Source organism: Oryx dammah, unplaced genomic scaffold, assembly GCF_014754425.2.
Source record: "Oryx dammah isolate SB20612 unplaced genomic scaffold, SCBI_Odam_1.1 HiC_scaffold_5, whole genome shotgun sequence".
NCBI classification, from domain to species: domain Eukaryota; kingdom Metazoa; phylum Chordata; class Mammalia; order Artiodactyla; family Bovidae; genus Oryx; species Oryx dammah.
This window is the reverse complement of record NW_024070189.1, coordinates 480,710-501,566: the sequence shown is the minus strand read 5'-3', so window position 1 is coordinate 501,566 and position 20,857 is coordinate 480,710. Positions and strand designations below refer to the sequence as shown.

The 20,857-nt window shown below is 38.3% G+C and overlaps 1 protein-coding gene across 1 annotated transcript in view; it reads left to right on the top strand.

Annotated features, from left to right (window-relative positions):
* WDR36 (WD repeat domain 36) overlaps nt 1-15,437 on the top strand; it is a 45,995-nt gene extending 30,558 nt beyond the window's left edge. The window contains exons 17-23 of the mRNA XM_040239690.1: nt 4,431-4,538; nt 6,265-6,362; nt 6,738-6,883; nt 9,845-9,964; nt 10,149-10,230; nt 11,405-11,592; nt 12,566-15,437. Of these exons, the coding sequence (XP_040095624.1) occupies nt 4,431-4,538; nt 6,265-6,362; nt 6,738-6,883; nt 9,845-9,964; nt 10,149-10,230; nt 11,405-11,592; nt 12,566-12,715 (892 nt within the window). The 3' untranslated portion in view covers nt 12,716-15,437. The remainder of the gene's footprint in view (nt 1-4,430; nt 4,539-6,264; nt 6,363-6,737; nt 6,884-9,844; nt 9,965-10,148; nt 10,231-11,404; nt 11,593-12,565) is intronic.
* Nucleotides 15,438-20,857: the final 5,420 nt, after the last annotated feature.

The following is a 20,857-nucleotide window of genomic DNA, read 5'->3' as shown; positions in this document are numbered from 1 at the left end:
TGAAAGGAGTGATGGGAATGGAACGTACCTATGAGGAAAGAGCGGTGAAGGAGAAAGATGGCCGGGAAGGCAGCTCAGTCTTCAGGAATATTTGCTGAGTTAAGGTCTGTCCGGTTCTGCTTCTCTTGTTTCTCAGGAATTAGGGAAGCTCATACCTGAAAGCAGTTTGACCTTTAGAAAGGAAAAACCCTCGTGTCTATACTTGCCTTCAAGTTTGATTCAGGAATGAGACACAGCTGTCTATACAGCTTAGGTACAGGATCTGGAATATGAACGGCAAAAGTGCCACTGATGGTCCAGCTCTAATAACCAGGCAGCTTTGTCCACAGGTGTATCTCTTTTTTACTTAGAGTCGAGTCAAGCAAAATAAATAATTAGTTGACTATCCTACAGCTTCAAAAAGTTCAGTCAAGTTAGTACTTCCTTAATTAAAATAAAACAAACAAAACTTTTTTTAAAGGTACCATTAGAAATGTTGATTAGTCTTTTGCTTCTTGGACTTCTGTTTTCTAAAAGTAAACATAATTTGAATTGCTTTGTGGTAGGAAAGTTGTGTAGGAAATAGAGTTGACACTTTGCCCTCTTCATTTTCCTTTTTAGTAGTTTTAGTTCACATGAGATGAGAGAGGGAGGTTAATGTTCAATAGTACTAAATAGAATGCTTTTTAAAAGTGGTCAGTTTTTTTGGGATTGGAAAAATTAGGATCCGAAAGTAGCATTCAGAGCCACCAATCTTTGACTCAGCATAAGGCTTTTTGCTGAATTTCTTATTTTAGTAAAAAGATGAACACATTTAAATCTGACATTCAACTCTGGTATCTTATTTTTCAGTGAACACAGACAGTTTTAAGTGAATACAGAGGAACTAAGCTGGGGGAACGCAAGAGCGAGAGATGAGTCACATAGGGATTGTTAAAAGATAATAATATCTACACTGATTGTACCAAAGTATGCTTTTAATAAAGACACAAATAACTACCTCTTTGGTTAAGATTTGAAGTGGAGCAAATGAGAAGGCTAAAAAGCAGTCTCCCACAGTTGCTGCTGCCCTGCTGCAGCTGACTTTTTCCTTGGACTTCTGGGCACTTCGAGTGCTTTAGTTTTCATCTTGTTTCATATTCTGTAAGGGAGGTACTGGTTTTAGTCCCGTTTCACAAATGAGGAAATGGAGGCTCAGAAGTTAAGTGATTTGCCCAAGGCAGCATAGTTTGTCAGTGATCTCTTGCTGTAGTTAGCCTAAGAGAAAGAAAGATTTCCCAGCAGTTGTGGTACCAGCCTTGCTTGGGTGTATTCTAAGGATCATTTGGTTTTCTTGATGTAGAAGATACAGTAAGGACCATACAGCTGTAGGTAATCATTGGCTTTTTTTATTTCACTTCTTTTCTTAAACATAACTAGTATGACAAGCTTTGGGGATTCCTAGTTTTTTCTTCAGTAAGCAGTTTTATCATTTACATAACATGTTAAATATGTAAAGACTGACCACACTCCTTACAAAGGCTACAATGGGAAGCCGTGTCTAAGTAGACCTTTGGTCTGGTAACATGCAGGTGCAGCCATCTGGGGTTAATTGTGTCTATCTAAAACAAAGGCATAGGTGCCAAACTGTTTACTGTAAAGGGGTTTCTTTAAGTGCAGAAAATTTTCTTCTGTTCGTAGCGTTCTCAGAGAAGTGAGGTTGAAATTTTTGTCCCTGAAATTATCTATCATCTGCTGCCACCTTTTATTTATGGTTACTTTTAATCTCTTAAGAGTTTAGATTGAACACTTTTCAGGGTGAGAAAAATATAAAATTAAGCGGCTTTAATAGAATTTTGCGTTCTGTTCGGTCTTGTCCACCCAGCGCCTGCTTTCTGAGGGGCATTTCGTGAGCATAACTGGAATAGAGTTTTGCTTTGCGTTTCCCACTGAGGCAAAACTGCCCATTTGTCCCCTTCATTGAGGGTTCCATCACTTTGGAGACTGAACATCTAGCATTGTCTGTATTGGTTTAGAGTATAATCAGAAGTGAGTCAGTGTTCCTGTATGCATGGGACTCCGTGCTTAAAAATTTGACCCCTTACAATGAGGATTTTTTTTAACATTTTCTCAAAAAGCTTATAATTTACCTGGAACTTTTCATTTGGTAGGATTAGCAGGTGACAATATAGTAGTTAGGTCTGGGATTAAACCTGTACACTTAGGCTTTATGAGCAACTGTGGCCATGTAAAACATGCTGTGTTATGTGGAAACCACTTCCTCGATTTGATGCTTTTACATAATGGAAGGCCAGTCTACCCACACTCAACAGCTGTGGAAACCACGTTGCACAGTGAATTTGCCAAAATAATTACAGTATCAAGTAAAATAAATATGCTCAAGCAGTAGATTCCTCCTTAATAGATAGATTCTGAACAGTCAGGGAGTTTCATCCCTCACACACACTTTAGTGAGGAAGTATTAATACAAAGAAGAGATGGTGAGATCTAAAATTCCTGAGTTTAGGCTTAGTCATCAGTGTACATTGAGATAGTGGTTGTTCTCTGGGTTGTTTGTATTAAATGAATTAAATAATTTGACAGTCTCTGGTATATAAAAATTGTTTAGCAAATGTCCTTTTCCCCAATTTGTTTGATCCCCCAAGCAGCTGTTCTTTTGAGTGTCCAAGGAATGGTTGAACAGAAATCAGACAGATTATTAATCACATTTTTTTCCCATAGTGAGAATTTAAACATCAGTCATTGTCCTGAGCCCACTTTAGTTTGTTTGTAGTGCTGCTAATCTTGGTCTTGTCCTACTATTTTGTATTCATTAGTTAAGGTTTATGATCGTTAATCACTCTGAACAAATTGAGAAAGATTTTGTTATGGACGGGTCTTTTAGTCACTGCCTCTGTGTTACGTTTGAGCTGCTCAGAGTGTTTCCGTGAGTTGCCGCTGTAGTCACCTTCTGGGTGTGTGTGCTGTCTGCTGGACCTTTAGTGTCAGTAGTGGTGTTACTGAGCTCTTTTTATTACGTGTGCAGACTGCTTGGTGACACGTATGTCTCTGTCACTTTCTACCTTGAGCAAGTATGACTGGGCCTCATTTTTCTAACGGTTATAGTAAGGATGGATCTGCCTCATGGGGTTGTAAGGATTGAATTAATAGTCACAAGTGCTCAGAACATTCCTAGCATGGAACACTGAAAAAAGTGTTAACTCCTGTTGTTTTCTTTATTGAAATAATGTAATTACTGAAGATTCTGAACTTCAGTCATTTTGCCATGGCTTCTCATGGATAATGTAATGGCTTCAGTGAATAAAGTAGTTTTTGAAACAGCTCTTACTAAAACTAGCACACTCCTCTTAAGGTGCACAGAGTACTTGCACTCTCGGCCCACCTAGGAAGCCTCGTCTGCAATGTGCCCGCGAGTTAGGCCTTTCTGTCTGCTCCTGAAATGCGCTCGTTTCTCTTCCCACTGCCACTGTCCTAGTTCACGTCTTTCCTGCTTGTCAGATGACCACTGCCCTAATCTCAGTGTTCCTCCTGGTCAGATATATTCTGCATTCTGCTGCCAGACCTTCTTATGAAAGTAGAAGTACTGCTCTCTGCTCAAAAGCCTGTAGTGGCTTTCCATTGATTAAAAGATGAAGCAAACTCAGATATTTGGTATTCAAGACCAAACTGCATTCCTCACTGGACACGGCTCCCCTTGCCTTGCCTTCCACATTCCTCCTCCCAAAAGGCGCTTTCTTGACCATCCGCCCCTGCTGAAGTCCTGCCCGCCTGTGAGGTTCACGTTCATTGCACACGCTTCTCTCCGAGGAGCCTGCTGCGCGTCGTCTTCTGGGGAGCCATCGCTCCCTTTTCCTCCCCAGCTTTCCACAGCCCCTGCTCGCGGCTGTCTGGAGTGTCCGTGTGGGCTAGAACCGTGAGCTGCTTTATGCTGGTGCTGCATAGACTCAATTTCCTGTTTGCTGTGTAGTGCGCAGTTACCTGTTTGAAAAACAGAATTGCTCGAACTTTTTTCCCCACTACCATTCTCCCGTGGCCGTTTTATTCCTTTCTTCTGTTGCCTACCCCTTTTCTTATTTTCACTGGCATAACAAATACAGGAGAGTGCTGATAATTTAAATGTGTGACATCTTTAGAATTGTTTCCGAACCTACCAAAATGGCATTCCAGAAAAACAGCATTACCTCCTGTATTCTCCCTGTTATTGAAACTCTGTCTCAAATTAATTGATCTTTAGTGTTCTGGGTCTTTCTCATTGAGGAGATTATTTTCCCATCAGTAGCTTAGTTGACAAAGCTCTTTGTTAGTGATGACTTTTTGGTGTTGGTGATTTAAAAATAAAAAGCAAACATTTTCTGCATCTCTTACCCTTTGTTCTTTTAGCAAAATGATGTTTTGTGGATTGTGTGCTTTTTAGTAGAGTTGAAGGACTAACGTCTTGGTTCTTTCTGTAGTCTTATAGACAGCTTCTTGTTGGACTCGGCTCCTCTTAATGTCACTATGTCCCCGACTGGAGACTTTCTGGCCACCTCCCATGTCGACCACCTTGGAGTTTATCTGTGGTAAGTTCTCTCATACAGTTCTTTCTGGGGTAAGAAGAAAAGGAAGGTGATATTGTCAGACAGTCATAGTTGCTAACATTGCCCTTCAGTTTGGGGGGATTTTTTGACTTATAAAATGGAAGTGTCCTATAGTTCACCTAAGTCTACAGTCGAGTCAGCTTCTGCTTGATAATTTAGGTAGCGCACCCCACTCCAGCACTCTTGCCTGGAAAATCCCATGGACGGAGGAGCCTGGTGGGCTGCAGTCCATGGGGTCGCGAAGAGTCGGACACAACTGAGCAACTTCACTTTCCCTTTTCACTTTCATGCATTGGAGAAGGAAATGGCAACCACTCCAGTGTTCTTGCCTGGAGAATCCCAGGGACAGGGGAGCCTGGTGGGCTGCCATCTATGGGGTCGCACAGAGTCGGACACGACTGAAGCGACTTAGCAGCAGCAGCAGCTCAAGTGTGTATTCTAAGCTACACGTGTTTGATTTTTATCTGTGACTTTTATTTGCAGAGAGGATAGTAATAGGGCTTCCCTGTAGCTCAGTTGGTAAAGAATCTGTCTGCAGTGCAGGAGACCCTGGTTTGATTCCTGAGTCAGGAAGATGCCGTGGAGAAGGGATAGGCTACCCACTCCAGTATTCTTGGGCTTCCCTGGTGGCTGAGCTGGTAAAGAATCTGCCTGCAGTACAGGAGACCTGGGTTTGATCCCTGTGTTGGGAAGATCCCCTGAAAAAGGGAAAGGCTACCCACTCCAGTATTCTGGCCTGGAGAATTCCATGGACTGTATAGTTCATGGGGTCTCAAACAGTTGAACATGTTTGATTTTTGTTACCCTATTTGACTTCTATTTGCAGAAAGGATAAGTGAGTTTAAAATTAAACTCTTATTATTGAGGAAGAGAAAAAAATGAATTCCTCTTCTACTTAGAAGATTTTCTAATTGACTTTTTAGGATGTGAAAATAAATTTAATATATAATACAAATAGACTCTGGTCACCTTAATAAGCAGAATGGAGTATCTCCTGGAATCTTTGAGGCTTGAACAGTCAAGATAAGAGAAGAATGGTGTTGTGGTACCTCAGCAACAGAGTATGTAGTACAGCTGTTAATATAACTCAGAACTTGGTATTTCCAGTTTTTATTTTGCATTCCAGATTCATTATGTACAGGAAACAATATGATTAGCCCACTTTGGGACAGATATTCACATCTTGATTAGTCAGATGTGGATCAGATTAGTCAGTTCCAAAGTCATGACGCAGGGTCAAGTAGCACTTAGGACCATTCTAGAGATGGGAACCCACGACTGTTCAGCACCCCCAAAGGTCTGATCCTCGCGGTCACCCTCTGACTTGATGCTCTGAGTCCATCTTTCCTTCAGTTGTAATTTCCTTAGATGAAAGCTGCCATTTGTCAAAGCAGTATAAATAAGTGGATGTTATTTTACATTATAAAAATATTATCCACTACTGATCTCTCAAGTACTTTTTTGTGCTACATTAAAAATAAAGTCTCGGTTCATAATATTTATAGACAGCTTTCTTATGATGACATCTGTGATATGAGTCAAAGCATTTTGAAGTTAATACTATTTATTTTTGAGGTTTTGTTTTCTTAACAAGTGATTGTAATTTGTAGCCAAATTCAAGATCATGGAGATTGTTACCAGTAATCAAAGCTTCTCTAAAAACATTTTTAATAAGTTTTGTAATATTGCTTATGCTTTTATGTCTCAGGTCCAGTATTTCCCTGTATTCAGTTGTTTCATTGCGACCACTTCCCACAGATTATGTTCCTTCAGTAGTGATGCTTCCTGGCACTTGTCAAACCCAAGGTAATCGAAAACTAGGAATTTTTGAAGCATAATATAAGAAACCTAACCTGTAGGATATTGCCACTGAAGGCAAAGTTTAATGCATTCAATCACAATATTTTTTTATCTTAATGAAGTATTTTGAATGACTTCATGAATCTTTATATAAACAAAGACATAATTGATGGAGTATTCATGTGAAACAATGGAGAAATATTTTGAGTCTGGCGATGGAAATTATACTTAATATGAGAAAATAAGAAAATGAATAGAGTTTACAAGTTATATTGAGTGAACATGTTATGAAATACTAATGGATTTGAAAGTAATTGAGTTGCTTTTATATGATAAAAATTTCAGCATTACTTTGTTATACCTGAAAATTTTTGTTTTAAGATGTAGAATTATCAGAAGAAACTGCAGAACCAAGTGATGAAATGATAGAGTATGACTCCCCAGAACAGCTGGATGAGCAGCTGGTGACTCTGTCACTCCTTCCTGAATCCCGGTGGAAAAACCTTCTGAATCTTGATGTTATTAAGGTAATACTATAGTACACTTAATATTGGCCCCTGAAGACATATTCCAAAAGTATTTTCTTTAATAAAGATAACTTCCCTTTCTTGGAGGTCTTTAGGTGGAGTAGTTAATGCCCAGATAGTAAGGCTAATACCATTTAGCTGAATGCTGTTTAATTTAGTCTTATTACAAGACTTTCTCCATGTATATATATCTACTTTGAGAGCACTCAAGGACCTTCAAATATAGCAGTAGTGTAGCCTGTAACCACAGAGCTGTTAGAAATCAGGTGTTTTAAGCCTTAGCTGACCTCACTTAACCTACGAAATGAGGGGGAAAGTCATCATAATGTGTGATGTTTCTGTTTCTGGACATTTGGGGACTAGAATACTTTCACTGGTCTTTTTAAAATTAAACTTCAGTCGCTCTTTATCATAGCACACCCTGCTCTGTCTGCTACAGGAAGGTTTGCTTTTGGGTTCAGGCACATAAATTAATATGAACTGGGTAGTAGATAGCATCCTGAGATAATAGCAGTGGAAAATAATTTAGCCCTTTGTCCTTGAGGAGTACTGTTTTACATGAGAAATGGACAGTTATGGTATGAATTAATGTGTTTCAAAGCATGTTTCATGACCCCTATTTGTGAGTATCAAAAGCAACTGAAACATACAGACTAGAAAATTTCAGAGATTATCTTCTGAGAATTAGGGTGTTCTGTATTATGAAACTCAACTTGGTTAGATATTTACATACAGTCAGGCATCCTTGGTAGCTCAGGTGGTAAAGCAGCTCCCTGCAATCTGGTTCGATTCCTGGGTTGGGAAGGTCCCCTGGATGAGAGATAGGAAGTGAAGTCGCTCAGTCGTATGCAGCTCTTTGTGAACCCCCCGGACTGTAGCCCAGCAGGCTTCTCCGTCTTTGGGATTCTCCAGGCAAGAATACTGGAGTGGGTTGCCATTTCCTTCTCCAGAGGATCTTCCCGACCCAGGAATCGAACCCAGGTCTCCCGCATTGCAGGCAGACGCTTTAACCTGGTCTTCCCAGATGGTTCAGATGGTAAAGAATCCACCTGCAATGCGGGAGACCTGGGTTCAGTCTCTAGATGGGGAAGATCCCTTGGGGGAGGGCATGGCAACCCACTTGGGTATTCTTGGTTGGAGAATCTCATGGACAGAGGAGCCTGGCAGGCTGCAACCCACAGGGTCGCAGAGTTGGACATGAGTGAGTGACTAAGCACAGCACTGAGCATACGTACAGTCACTAGGGTTTATGTGTGTACTAAGTCACATTATGGGCTGGCATAAAAAAAGTGTAAGGAACACTGGCAGATAACTATGACATGCTGTGCTAACTATTTTTGTAGCTAGTAAATTGGCACCAGAAAAGGCATACATGTCTCGGGTAAGAAAAGAGAGACGTTTTCACATGTTCATTTGACTCAAAATTTGAAAGTGCTCCTTTTTATTGCTCACCTTTTGAAAGATTGGGCTTCAGTGTAAAGGTATGTTGTTTAGGACTTCCCTGAGAGCTCAGTTGGTAAAGAATCTGCCTGCAATGCAGGAGACACCAGTTCGATTCTTGGGTAGGGAAGATCCCCTGGAGAAGGGAAAGGCTACCCACTCCAGTATTCTGGCCTGGAGAATCCCATGGACTGTACAGTCTGGGGGTTGCAAAGAGTCGGACACGACTGAGCAACTTTCACTTTCACTTTATGTTGTTTAGGTACATAGTTATATTGTCTAGTCTATCAACTGTAAAGGAAGTCGCTTATGGAATGGCTTTAAAAGCAATACATAAAGTACAAGTAGGTGAGTGTGAGCGGACCAATTAGAATAATGCCCAGTTAATTGAGCTAAATTTGGTGGGCACTCTTGCTAAGATACAGTTTGTTCTGCATAAAAATATAGAGAAATGTGAATGAATGCTCTTTATAACACCTCCGGTATTTTAATTTCCTTCTGAATGAAAGAAATTAGAATTTTTATTTTTGTCCTGTGGTTAACTTTTATACTTACGGTTTCCTTTATGAAATTAGGTAATTCCAGAGCCCTGTGGAACTGCTCCAAAGCCTTTTGTTTTTATTTACAACTCAGTGACTGCCTTCTAACTCAAGAACAGTGGGTTAGGAAGGGTAACTGACTCTTACTACAGTTTCCCCATCACAAAGAAGGCTGTGCTTGCATTACTATGGGCTCCAAGAGGCCACAAATATCCCTGACTTTCTTTCAAAAAGCAAATCTCCCCACAGTTCCTAAAGAATGGAAGATGAGTAGTGTAAGGTAAAATTGTGAGACTTCTTAAGAGTCCATCAAATTCTCTTGAGATAGTGATGTGATATGTTACAATGTAGTCACCAAAATTGAATTCTGTCAGTGGGAATTCCAGTGGAATTTTTGTGATAGAATTTTGCTAACACTTGAAATAGTTTATGAAGGAACAGTAGTATTCTCTTGCTTTTTAAAAACACAAAGTACTAAGGAAAAATAAAAATTCCAATAAAATAGAAGAATTAGGGGAATGCTTCACACCTACACACAAAATTTACTGAATTACTTTTAATGGAAGAGACTACCTCTGGCTCCAGATTTCTTTTGGAGAAGAGAAATTTGAAAAACTGTTGAGCATTTATGTAAATTTTGCTTTCTAGCCCATCTTGTATTTCAGTGTAAAAGAAGTTCAAAATTGCTTGTTACTTCTTCACCTATATGTTCATGTTTCAGGAAAATGAGCTGTTTTTGCCTCAGAGCTTCTCCTGAACCCTGTCATTTTCCCTTTGCCTTATCAGCAAGAGTACTAGAGGTTTGCATTGGGAAGCCCAATGTAAGGATATGTATGATATATTGGTTGTTTGGGATTTCATTTCAGTATCCTAATCTGAATTTAATTCTTTTTATTTTTTTTACTTTTGGGGCATTTTAAAAATTAAGTGGGAATTAAATGTTAGAAACTGTTGACATCCTTTTCTCACTTTTCTTAATTAGAAAAAGAATAAACCAAAGGAACCACCCAAAGTACCCAAATCAGCACCATTTTTTATTCCAACTGTTCCTGGTCTTGTACCCAGATATGCTGCACCTGAACAAAAGAATGATCCTCAGCAGGTGAGAGCCAAGTTAGAGGGAGCATCTGGGAACACAGGGTGGGCATTGTATGTTGTACGTTTGTAGCTTTAACCAAGACCCAGTTTTACAGATAGAGTAAATTAATGCTAGCTTTTAATTATAAACTATTAATTTTTTGTTACATTTGTGGTTTTTGAATAATGTGTATTTGTTTTTGTTTAAGTCTAAAGTGGTAAATCTTGGAATTTTGGCTCAAAAATCAGATTTCTGCTTGAAACTTGAGGAAGGACTGGTAAATAATAAATGTAAGTTAAATTATAAAATATTTTACCAAGTTATTTCAGCTTATTATATTACTTTATATGAAGAGAATTGAGTGAAATATTAGCAGATTTCTCAGTAGTTGAAAGTAAAAGCCAAAAGGATTGAAATCTTGGTTTTAATCTGAAGTAATTTTTGCTTTGTTTACAGTAGATGAGTGACACTACACTCATGTTAAGATGATGATTTTCTTTTGAGAACCTCTCTTTCTTTCTGTATGGAAAATTGGAATTTTTTTCTGTTTTGCTCTTTTTATTTACAAGTGTGATTTGCAGTGTAGTTTGCAATAGACTTTTGTTTTAGGTAATTTCAGATATTACCAAATTACACACAAAAAGGCTTTTTTTAAAAATTGAGTGTTGTCAATTTTGAAAGCTACAATCTGTAGCTAATAATGATCATGAGAGCTGTAAGCAGTTAACAGAATTACAGTCATTCTCCCGTTTGACTACCCTCTTGTCTTCTGACCCAGTTGCTTTGTGTTTTCACGCCAGTATCACTTGAGTGCACATTGGCAAAAGTCAAAGAATGGTACTTGTACTGATAGCTAAAGAGTAGCAGGATTATAAAAGGAATGACTTGTTATATTTATGGGGGAACAAAGAAGAGAGGCACTATTATTTAACTACTGAAAAACAATAAATGTATTAGACTCTTGTCAATGGTATTGTCCTTTTGCAAAAACCTAAAAGCATAGGCATTGCCATTGTAATATCAAATGCCTTATATAAGTGTATAGACAATGTTTTCATGGGATGTATATGAAACAAGAGTGCTTACTTCTAGGGAAAAGTAGATTTGTGGTGAGTAAGGTGGAGTCTTCCCCACGTATATTTCTGTAGTATTAATGTTAATGATCAAGTGATACTTTTATAATTTTTATAAACAATACAAAAATAAATTCCCTCACCTCATCTTATTCTCACTAGCAAATACTATTAATAACTTGGTGTATACTTCTATAGCCTTCTTATATTGGATTTGTTTTGACTGATTTATAAGCATGTTAAAATGTCTGGTGCTAAGTGTTAATTAGATTTTAACAGCCTTAATAGAACTTGCTAAAAATGCAAATTTAAATATATGTTGGGTTTGAAATGAAAACTAGTTTCTTAAATGATTGTCAATACTAACTGGATTCTTATTAAAACAATGTAGATGAAGCTGCTGTTAACCTTCTGAAAGAATTAGGCCCGTCAGGAATTGAAACAGAGCTTCGAAGTTTGTCTCCTGATTGTGGTGGTTCAATAGACATTATGAAGAGCTTCTTGAAGATGATTAGGATGATGTTGGACAGAAAGCGTGATTTTGAGTTGGCCCAGGCCTACCTCGCCCTGTTTCTGAAGGTAAGTCTAAGATGTGAGACAGCACTTCACAGCTTGCCCTCCTCCAGGGAAGTGGTGTCTGATGGAGATGTCTGCAGAGATGGAAACATTCTGTATCCACCCGTCACTGCGTGTGGCTACTGAGCACTTGAATCGTGGCTGATGGGACTGAGAACCTGAGTTTTTCATTTCATAAAAATTTAATTAATTTCAACAGCTTTCTGGGCCTCGTGACTACCATACTGGATAGCTGGATGGGGCAGCAGCTTGTCAGCGTTCTTTGTTGACTTCTGTTTTTTAGCTCAGCACAATTTTGACTCAACCCCCTGACTTCCGTGTCATCCATTTGATCAGTACATTAACCTGTTAGTGTTTTTATTTAATAACATTTTGGCAGGTTTTTTTTTTTTTTTTTTTTAATGATCATGAAAAAAGTAAGGTTTACTTCTGTCCTGGTTGAAGGAGTTTCAAACGATTTGACAATAACAGAGTTGCTTTTATGACCAATATAATGGAGAACTTTAACATATTGAAGGAGGTAGATGATGCTGATTTTCAGTAATAGCAGATAGATTGTTTATCTCATAAATATCTAAAAAAGTTTTCACTTGACTTAATTATTTGAAATTATTTAAAAAGTAAATTTATAGATGGTAGTATGTAGATTAAAAAATTAGAAATACTGCAAATTATTCCTGCATTTTTCCCCAAATTTACCACAGTTGTAAATTTAGAACTAGGACTTTGTTTCTTGATGTGTATCAGGACTCTCCTTAAATAGAGGCGAGTCATTACTTGAATTTTACTGAGAGAGTGACAGAACCATGAAGCCTCATAATAGAGGAGAGGGAGATGTGAGATTGTAATAAACCAGCCTTGAAGAAAAAAATCAAGAATAGTGTCTTCTGAGGTTCCTTGTAAAACAGTTAAATCCAGAATAAACAAAATTTTACTTTTCTTAAATTGAATGTTCAGCTATCATTTTTCTTTGCAGTTGCACCTGAAAATGCTTCCTTCAGAGCCAGTACTTCTGGAAGAAATGACAAAGTTGGCGTCACAATTGGAAGAAAACTGGATCCATTTACAGTCACTTTTTAATCAAAGCATGTGTGTTTTAAATTATATTAAAAGTGCTTTGTTATAAAAATAAAGTTAGGTAGCTAAGTCAAAGACTTTTACATTAAAGAGGTTGAATTTAACTCATACCCTTATTTTCCAAGTTTCAGGATGAAAAGAAAATAAATGCCAGCACTACTGACTAGTCAGTCACTGTGACTCCACTTTAAATGCTGAATACTTTCTTGAAATAAAATTATACCTGTCTTTTGTTTTAAAGATACAAAGAGTCTTCTCAAATGAAGACTCTGAGTTTCATTTTCTGAGTTTCTTCATCAGTTACTTAGATATGACTTCTTTTGAATTGTCATCACCAAGCTTGTGTTTTTTGAATGTTTATAACATACTGAGGTGTGCTGCTATACCTCATGTAAGGTATTACCAAATTAAACTGAAGTTAAAAGGGATATATAGTTTAAAAAGTACCTTCATGTTATGAGGTAAAAAGACGTGTCTTTCCTTGGTGGCCTTTGATGAAAACATAGTTATAACACTGGCCTAGTCCTCTCTCCATTGTGCCCTTTCTAAAGGAACTTACATTTTTTAATATGAGAGGTGCTTTCACAAGGCAACTTGCTATAGGAGGCAGTTGAACAGATACCTGGAATGGGTAAGGGAAATTCCAAATTCCATTGAAGATAGTCTTCAAAGATCTTTCTTCCCCACTCATGACCTTTTTATTTGGAAAGAAACTGCTGACTACATTTTTCTATCATAACCGTTGTGAAACCAGACAGCTCTGGCACTTTTCCCTTTTTTCATCATTGTTGTTTCTGTGGTTCAAGACTTCAGCAATATGTGAATTAATAATAAGCAATTCTTAAAAGCTTATTTTAAGAATAAAAGAATATAAAAAGTTCAAACTTTTTATAGTCAGAAGCAGTGTCATTCATAAAATTCAGCTGGTTGTATCTGAATGCCAGTACCATTCTAATTAGGATATAGTTTTACAGAATAATCTCTGAAGGAATAGTCTTCACAAGAAGCCGATCAATGATAACTTTAATTATCAAAGTTTTTTGTTTAATGGTGAAGTGTTTTTGTTAAAGGTAGAATTATTAATAGTAAACTGCTAAAGAAATAAGCCAGTATTGTTTTGTACTTTGTTCTTTTAGAAATGTATATAAACTTAGTAAAGCCGTTGAGTTAAATGTTAATAATGACTTAAGTTCTAACTTTAAAAACTGTATTTCCCCTTGCCCCAAATACTGTATTCTAAAGATATGGCAAAATTTCAGTGTACAGTTATGTAGAATGTGGAGATTGTACAGGTCTCCTGCATTGCGGGCGGATTCTTTATTGTCTGAGCTACCAGGGAAGCCCTAATTATCACTTAAGTTCTAATTTTAAAAACTGTTTCCCCTTGCCCCAAATACTATATTCTAAAGATATGGCAAAATTTCAGTATACAGTTATGTATAATGTGAAGATTGTAAATATCTAAAACAATAATAGTTCTAAACTGAAATTGTATTACTGTGACAAATCTTGAACTTTCTTTTTCAAATGAAAATACAGGAGTTCATTATATTGTTTTTATTGGCGATAGCTTTAGATAGTATTAAAGCATCATTTTGGCAGATAACCTTTCAGAATTTTTCCTGTATGTTTGCCATCAAAGGAAAATTGGGGGGGGCGGGAAATATTTTTTGTAAAATATATCAGTTTTGTGCATGCTGCTTTTTCTTTACCTTTTAAATTGCAAATGAAGTATATGACTGCATTTTACTTGTAAAAACATCCGTCTATTTTTGATTAACACTCAATCCCAATACCTTCCCTAGAAGTAACAATTGTTAACTTTCCATTTAGTCACTTCCATGTTTTCTGTGAATGTATATATATGTCATTGCTACAAGAAATGTATAGCTTCAGTTTTTACATAGATAGATGTATATCATTCTGCAGCTTTTCTACGTGGTCTCTTTGAATATAATCTCACTTATCTTGCCTGTTGATTTTTGTATAGTGTTCTACAACATACTTAGCCTATAATGGACACTAGGGTAGTTTACTGCTTTTTTTTCTATTTTCAAACAATACTAAAAGAGTATCATCCTGTATGATTATGTGGGCATGTAAGCATTTATTGTATGCTTAAGCTTTGACTTGCTGAGCCAGAGTTAGGCAGTTTTAAAGAGATACTTCAGTGATTAATTTTTTTTTAATTTATAGGTGAAAATTTTTCATTTTTATTGTTTATGTTTAGGAAAAACCTTTACTAGTAGGTAACGGTAAAGATGGACATCTTTTCATACATTTGCTTTAGACATATGAATTGCCTTTTGCCAACACTGCTCATTTTTCTGTGAGTGATTTGTCTTTTTATCTCATGGCTTAGTTAGGAGTTTTTCATGTAGTTTGGATATAGATATTAGTCTTTTACACCTGTTTCAGTGTTTTCTCCCAGTCGGTCACTTGTCTTTAGTTTTACTTTTGGTATCTTTTTTAAACAGATGTTTTATATTTATATATAGTTAAATTGATAAATATTTTTATGACTTTTATTACAAAGTATAGATAGAGCATGTTCTGTGTTTTCTTCTAAGTTAATTATGTATGCATCTAGATCTCCATTTGGAATTAATTTCTGTGAAGAGTGCAAAATACAAAGCCACTTCTCTTCAAAAGTCCAAAAACTATTTGTTGAAATCCATTCTTCCTGATTTGGGGTGCTGTTTTATTATGTGTTAAATTCTCTAATTAAGGCATTTAATTTTCCTAATAAATAATGCATTGTTTAAATTACAGTTTTCTGGTATGTTTTCAGAAATGGTGGGAGTGATGCATTCCTAATGTTTCTCAGAAATTTCTTGGCTGTTGGTGAGCATCTTTTTGAGGTTTTGATTTTAGTCGCAGTACATTCATAGTACTGATTTGAAGAGAATTACAGTTGACTCTTAAGAGGTTAGGGGTGCCACCTTTCATGCAGTCAAAGCTGAGTATAATTTATAGTTGGCTCCTCCATGTCCGTGGTTCTGCATCTGTTCTGTATGATCTGAATTCAGCTAACTGCAGACTGTACATACTTGAAAAAAAATGTATAAGTGGACCACACAGTTCAAACCTGTGTTGTGTTGTTTAAGGGTCAACCCTGCAATAGTATTTCTCTACTATTTCTCTACTGTTGCAGGGTTGGCCCTTAAACAACACAGGTTTGAACTGTGTAGTCCACTTATACTTGGGCTTCTGTTGTGGCTCAGCTGGTAAAGAATCTGCCTGCAATGCAGGAGATCTGGGTTTGGAAGATCCCCTGGAGAAAGGAAAGGCTACCTACTCTAGTATTCTGACCTGGAGAATTAAATGGACTGTATAGTCCATGGGGTCACAAAGAGTCAGAAACAACTGAGCAACTCTCACTTTTCACTTGAAAACAATCTGTATTTTCATTAAACCAGGAGTGGTATTCTCTTAATTTAATAAGATTTCTTTATATAATTATACATTTTTTGACAGATTTAATTCTGGGGATTTTATTTTCATTGCTATAGTGAAATTTGTCTTTTTTCTAATGTATTTCACAATTGATTATTGCTGTCCTAGTAAAAGCAATTTGCTTTTTATACAGTGATCTTTTATGACACTGTAGAACTCTTAAAAGTTTGTCAGTATAGATTTAGGAAATCCAAGAGAATCCCATCTTCTGCAATTGATGAGCCTTTGTTTTTTTATCCAGTATTCATATTTCAGGGCTTGCCAGGTGGTGAAGTGATGAAGAGCTTGCTTGCCAATGCAGGAGATGCAAAAAACATGGATTCCATCCCTGGGTCAGGAAGATCCCCTGGTGTAGCGAATGGTAACCTGCTCCAGTATTCTTGCCTGGAAAATTCCACAGGTAGAGGAGCCTGGCGGGCTACAGCCCATGGGGTCACAAGGAGTGCGACATGACTGAGCACACACACACTCAAGTTCACTGTTGAGGTCCTGTAATGGAAGGAAACCTGGGGTCCGGAGTCGACCGATTAGAAAGTAGCAGAGAGAGAGGCTGATATTGCTTGGTTTATGCAGAAAGCCAATGAAGCCCCTGCATTGGGCTTGCTCTGTTCACAAAGGCCTCAGGCGCCCTCCTGATGGGGTGAAGGTGCAGAGTGCCTTCTCAAGAGGGTCTTAGAAGCCCAGGCAGGAAAGTGAAATCAGAGCCTGTGCGCTCCAGGAAATCAGCCTGAAAGAGAGAAAGACACGGGAACCAGAGCTCTGACGGAGCAAAGGTGTTTAATCAACCTGGTGTGGGCATATATACTGTCTTACAAGGTAGTTCTCAACAAAGAAACGATTAAAATTCCAGACTTAGAAAACAGGTGATGCATATTAAAGAGAGAAAGAGACTTGTAAACAATCACTTTTACCTTATGGTACACAAGAAGGAAGAGGGTACTTATCACCGTATAAAACTAATGAAGAAAATGGCTGGATTCCTCAGCCTCCTGGAGAGGCTTGCCTCTCCTCTTAATTCGTGAGTATTCAGGAATCAGTAAGGAACAGAATTCCTGATAGATCCAAAAGAGCACACAGGAAGCCTCCTGTTAAATGCTTCCTGACATTTCACGTAGTAGTTTTTAGTTAGAATTGCTTTAGCAATCCAGCACAGAATGTTGGATACTAGCAATGCTTAGAGAGCTTTGTGTTTCTGTAGTTATGGACAAGTGGAAATGCTTTTAGTGTTCCACCATTAAGGATAATGTATCCTCTGAATTTCTGGTAGATAGCCTTGGTTAAGTTCTGCTACTTAAAAATATTTAGACAAGAGGTAAATATATGATTATACAGTAGAAATGACAGATACATTAGTAGAGTGCCTGAAGAACTATGGATGTAGGTTTGTGACATTCTACCTGAGGCAGTGATCAAGACCATCCCCAAGCAAAAGAAATGCAAAAAGGCAAAATGGCTGTCTGAGGAGGACATACAAATAGCTGAGCAAAGAAGAGAAGCTAAAGGCAGAGGAAAAAGGAAAGATAACACCCACAAGGAGAGATAAGACAGCCTTCTTCAGTGATCACTACAAAGAAATAGAGGAAAATAATAGAATGGAAAAGACTAGATATCTCTTTAAGAAAATTAGAGATATCAAAGAAACATTTCATGTAAAGATAGGCTCAATAAAGGACAAATGGTAGGGACCTAACAGAAGCAGAAGATACTAAGAAGAGGTGACAAGAATACACAGAAGAACTGTACAAAAAAGATTTCACACCAAGATAATCCTGATGGTGTGCTCACTCACCCAGAGCCAGACATCCTAGAATGTGAAGTCAAGTGGGCCTGAGGAAGCATCACTACAAAAGCTAGTGGAGGGGAGGGAATACCAGTTAAGCTATTTCAAATCCTAAAAGATGAAGCTGTGAAAGTGCTGCACTCAATGTGGCAGCAAATTTGGAAAACTCAGCAGTGGCCACAGGACTGGAAAATGTCAGTTTTCATTCCAATCCCAAAGAAAGGCAATGCCAGAGAATGCTCAAACTACCACACAATTGCACTCATCTCACATGCTAGCAGAGTAATGCTCAAAATTCTCCAAGCCAGGCTTCAACAATACATGAACTGTGAACTTCCAGATGTTCAAGCTGCTTTTAGAAAAGGCAGAGGAACCAGAGATCAAATTGCCAACATCTGCTGGATCATGGAAAGAGCAAGAGAGTTCCAGAAAAACATCTCTTTCTGCTTTATTGAGTATGCCAAAGCCTTTGACTGTGTGGATCAAAACAAACTGTGGAAAATTCTTCAAGAGATGGGAATAACCAGACCACCTGACCTGCCTCTTGAGAAACCTGTATGCAGGTCAGGAAACAACAGTTACTACTGGACATGGAACAGCAGACTGGTTCCAGATAGGAAAAGGAGTACATCATAGCTTTATATTGTCACCTTGCTTATTTAACTTATATGCAAATACATCATAAGAAACGCTGGGCTGGGAGAAGCACAAACTGGAATCAAAGATTACTGGGAGAAGTACCAATGACCTCAGATATGCAGATGACACCACCCTTATGGCAGAAAGTGAAGAACTAAATAGCCTCTTGATGAAAGTGAAAGAGGAAAGTGAAAATGTTGACTTAAAGCTCAACATTCAGAAAACTAAGATCATGGCATCCGGTCCCATCACTTCATGGCAAATAGGTGGGGAAACAGTGGCTGACTTTATTTTGGGGGGCTCAAAAATGACTTCAGATGGTGACAGCAGACGTGAAATTAAGACACTGCTTGGAAAGAAAGTTATGACCACCTTAGACAGCATATTAAATAGCAGAGACATTACTTTGTCAACAAGGGTCCATCTATCCAAAGCTATGGTTTTTCCAGTAGTCACGTGTGGATGTGAGAGTTGGACTATAAAGCAAGCTGAGTGCCAAAGAATTGATGCTTTTGAACTGTGGTGTTGGAGAAGACTCTTGAGAGTCCCTTGGACTGCAAGGAGATCCAACCAATCCATCCTAAAGGAGATCAGTCCTAAGCATTGGAAGGTCTGATGCTGAGGCTGAAGCTCCAATACTTTGGTCACCTGATGAGAAGGGCTGGCTCATTTAAAAAGGCCCTGATGCTGGGAAAGATTGAAGGCAGGAGGAGAAGGGGACGACAGAAGATGAGATGGTTGGATGGCATCCCCGACTCAGTGGACATGAGTTTGGGTAAACTGGGAGTTGGTGATGGACAGGGAGGCCTGGTGTGCTGCAGTCCATGAGGTTGCAGGGATTCAGACACAACTGAGGGACTGAACTGGACTGATACAAAAAAAAATTTCGCAACCCAGATAACCACGGTATTGTGATCATTCACCTAGAACCAGACATCCTGGAGTGTGAAGTCAAGTGGTCCTTCAGAAGCATCACTATGAACAAAGCTAGTGGAGGTGATGGAATTCTAGTTGAGCAACTCAAATTGAAAAAGATGATGCTGTTAAAATGCTGCACTCAATATGCTAACAAATTTGGAAAACTCAGCAGCGGCCACAGGACTGGAAAAGGTCAGTTTTCATTCCAATCCCAAAGAAAGGCAATGCCAAAGAATTCTCAAACTACCACACTATTGCTCTCATGTCACATGCTAGCAAAGTAACGCTCAAACTTGTCCAATCCAAGCTTCAACAGTACATGAACTGAGAACTTCCAGATGTTTAAGCCTGATTTAGAAATGGCAGAGGAACCAGAGATCAAAAACCCAACATCATTTGGATCATAGAAAAAGGAAGAGAGTTCTAGAAAAACATCTATTTCTGCTTTTTTGACATATTCCAAAGCCTTTGTGTGGACCACAACAAAGTGTGGAAAATTCTTCAACAGATGGAAATACCAGACCATCTTACCTGCTTCATGAGAAATCTAGTCAGGTCAAGAAGCAACTGTTATTTGTACATGGAACAGCAGACTGGTTCCAAATTGGGAAAGGAGTACATCAAGGCTGTATATTGTCATCCTGCTTATTTAACTTATATGCAGAGTACATCATGAGAAATGCTGGGCTGGAGGAAGCACAGCTGGAATCAAGGTTGCCAGGAGAAATATCAATAACCTCAGATAAGCAGATAACACCACCCTTATGGCAGAAAGCGAAGAGGAACTAAAGAGCTGCTTGATGAGGGTGAAAGAAAGTGAAAAGGCTTCCTTAAAACTCAACATTCGAAAAACTAAGATCATGGCATCTGGTCCCATCACTTCATGACAAATAGATGGGGAAACAGTGAAAACAGCTACAGACTTTATTTTCTTGGGTTCCAAAATCACTGCAGATGGTGACTGCAGCCATGAAATTTAAAGATGCTTGTTCATTGGAAGAAAAGTTATGCCAACCTAGACAGCATATTAAAAAGCACATACATTACTTTGCTGACAAAGGTCTGTGTAGTCAAAGCTATTCAGTATTCGTGTGTGGATGTGAGAGTAGGACCATAAAGAAAGCTTAGTGCCAAAGAATTGATGCTTTTGAACTGTGGTGTTGGAGAAGACTCTTGAGAGTCCCTTGGACTGCAAGGACATCAAACCAGTCAATTGTAACAAATCAGTCCTGAATTTTCATTGGGAGGACTGAGGCTGAAGCTGAAACTTGAATATTTTGGCCACCTAATCGAAGAACTGACTCACTGGAAAAGACCCTGATGCTGGGAAAGATTGAAGGCAGGAGGAGAAGGAGACAACAGAGGATGAGATTGTTGGATGGCATCTCTGACCAATGG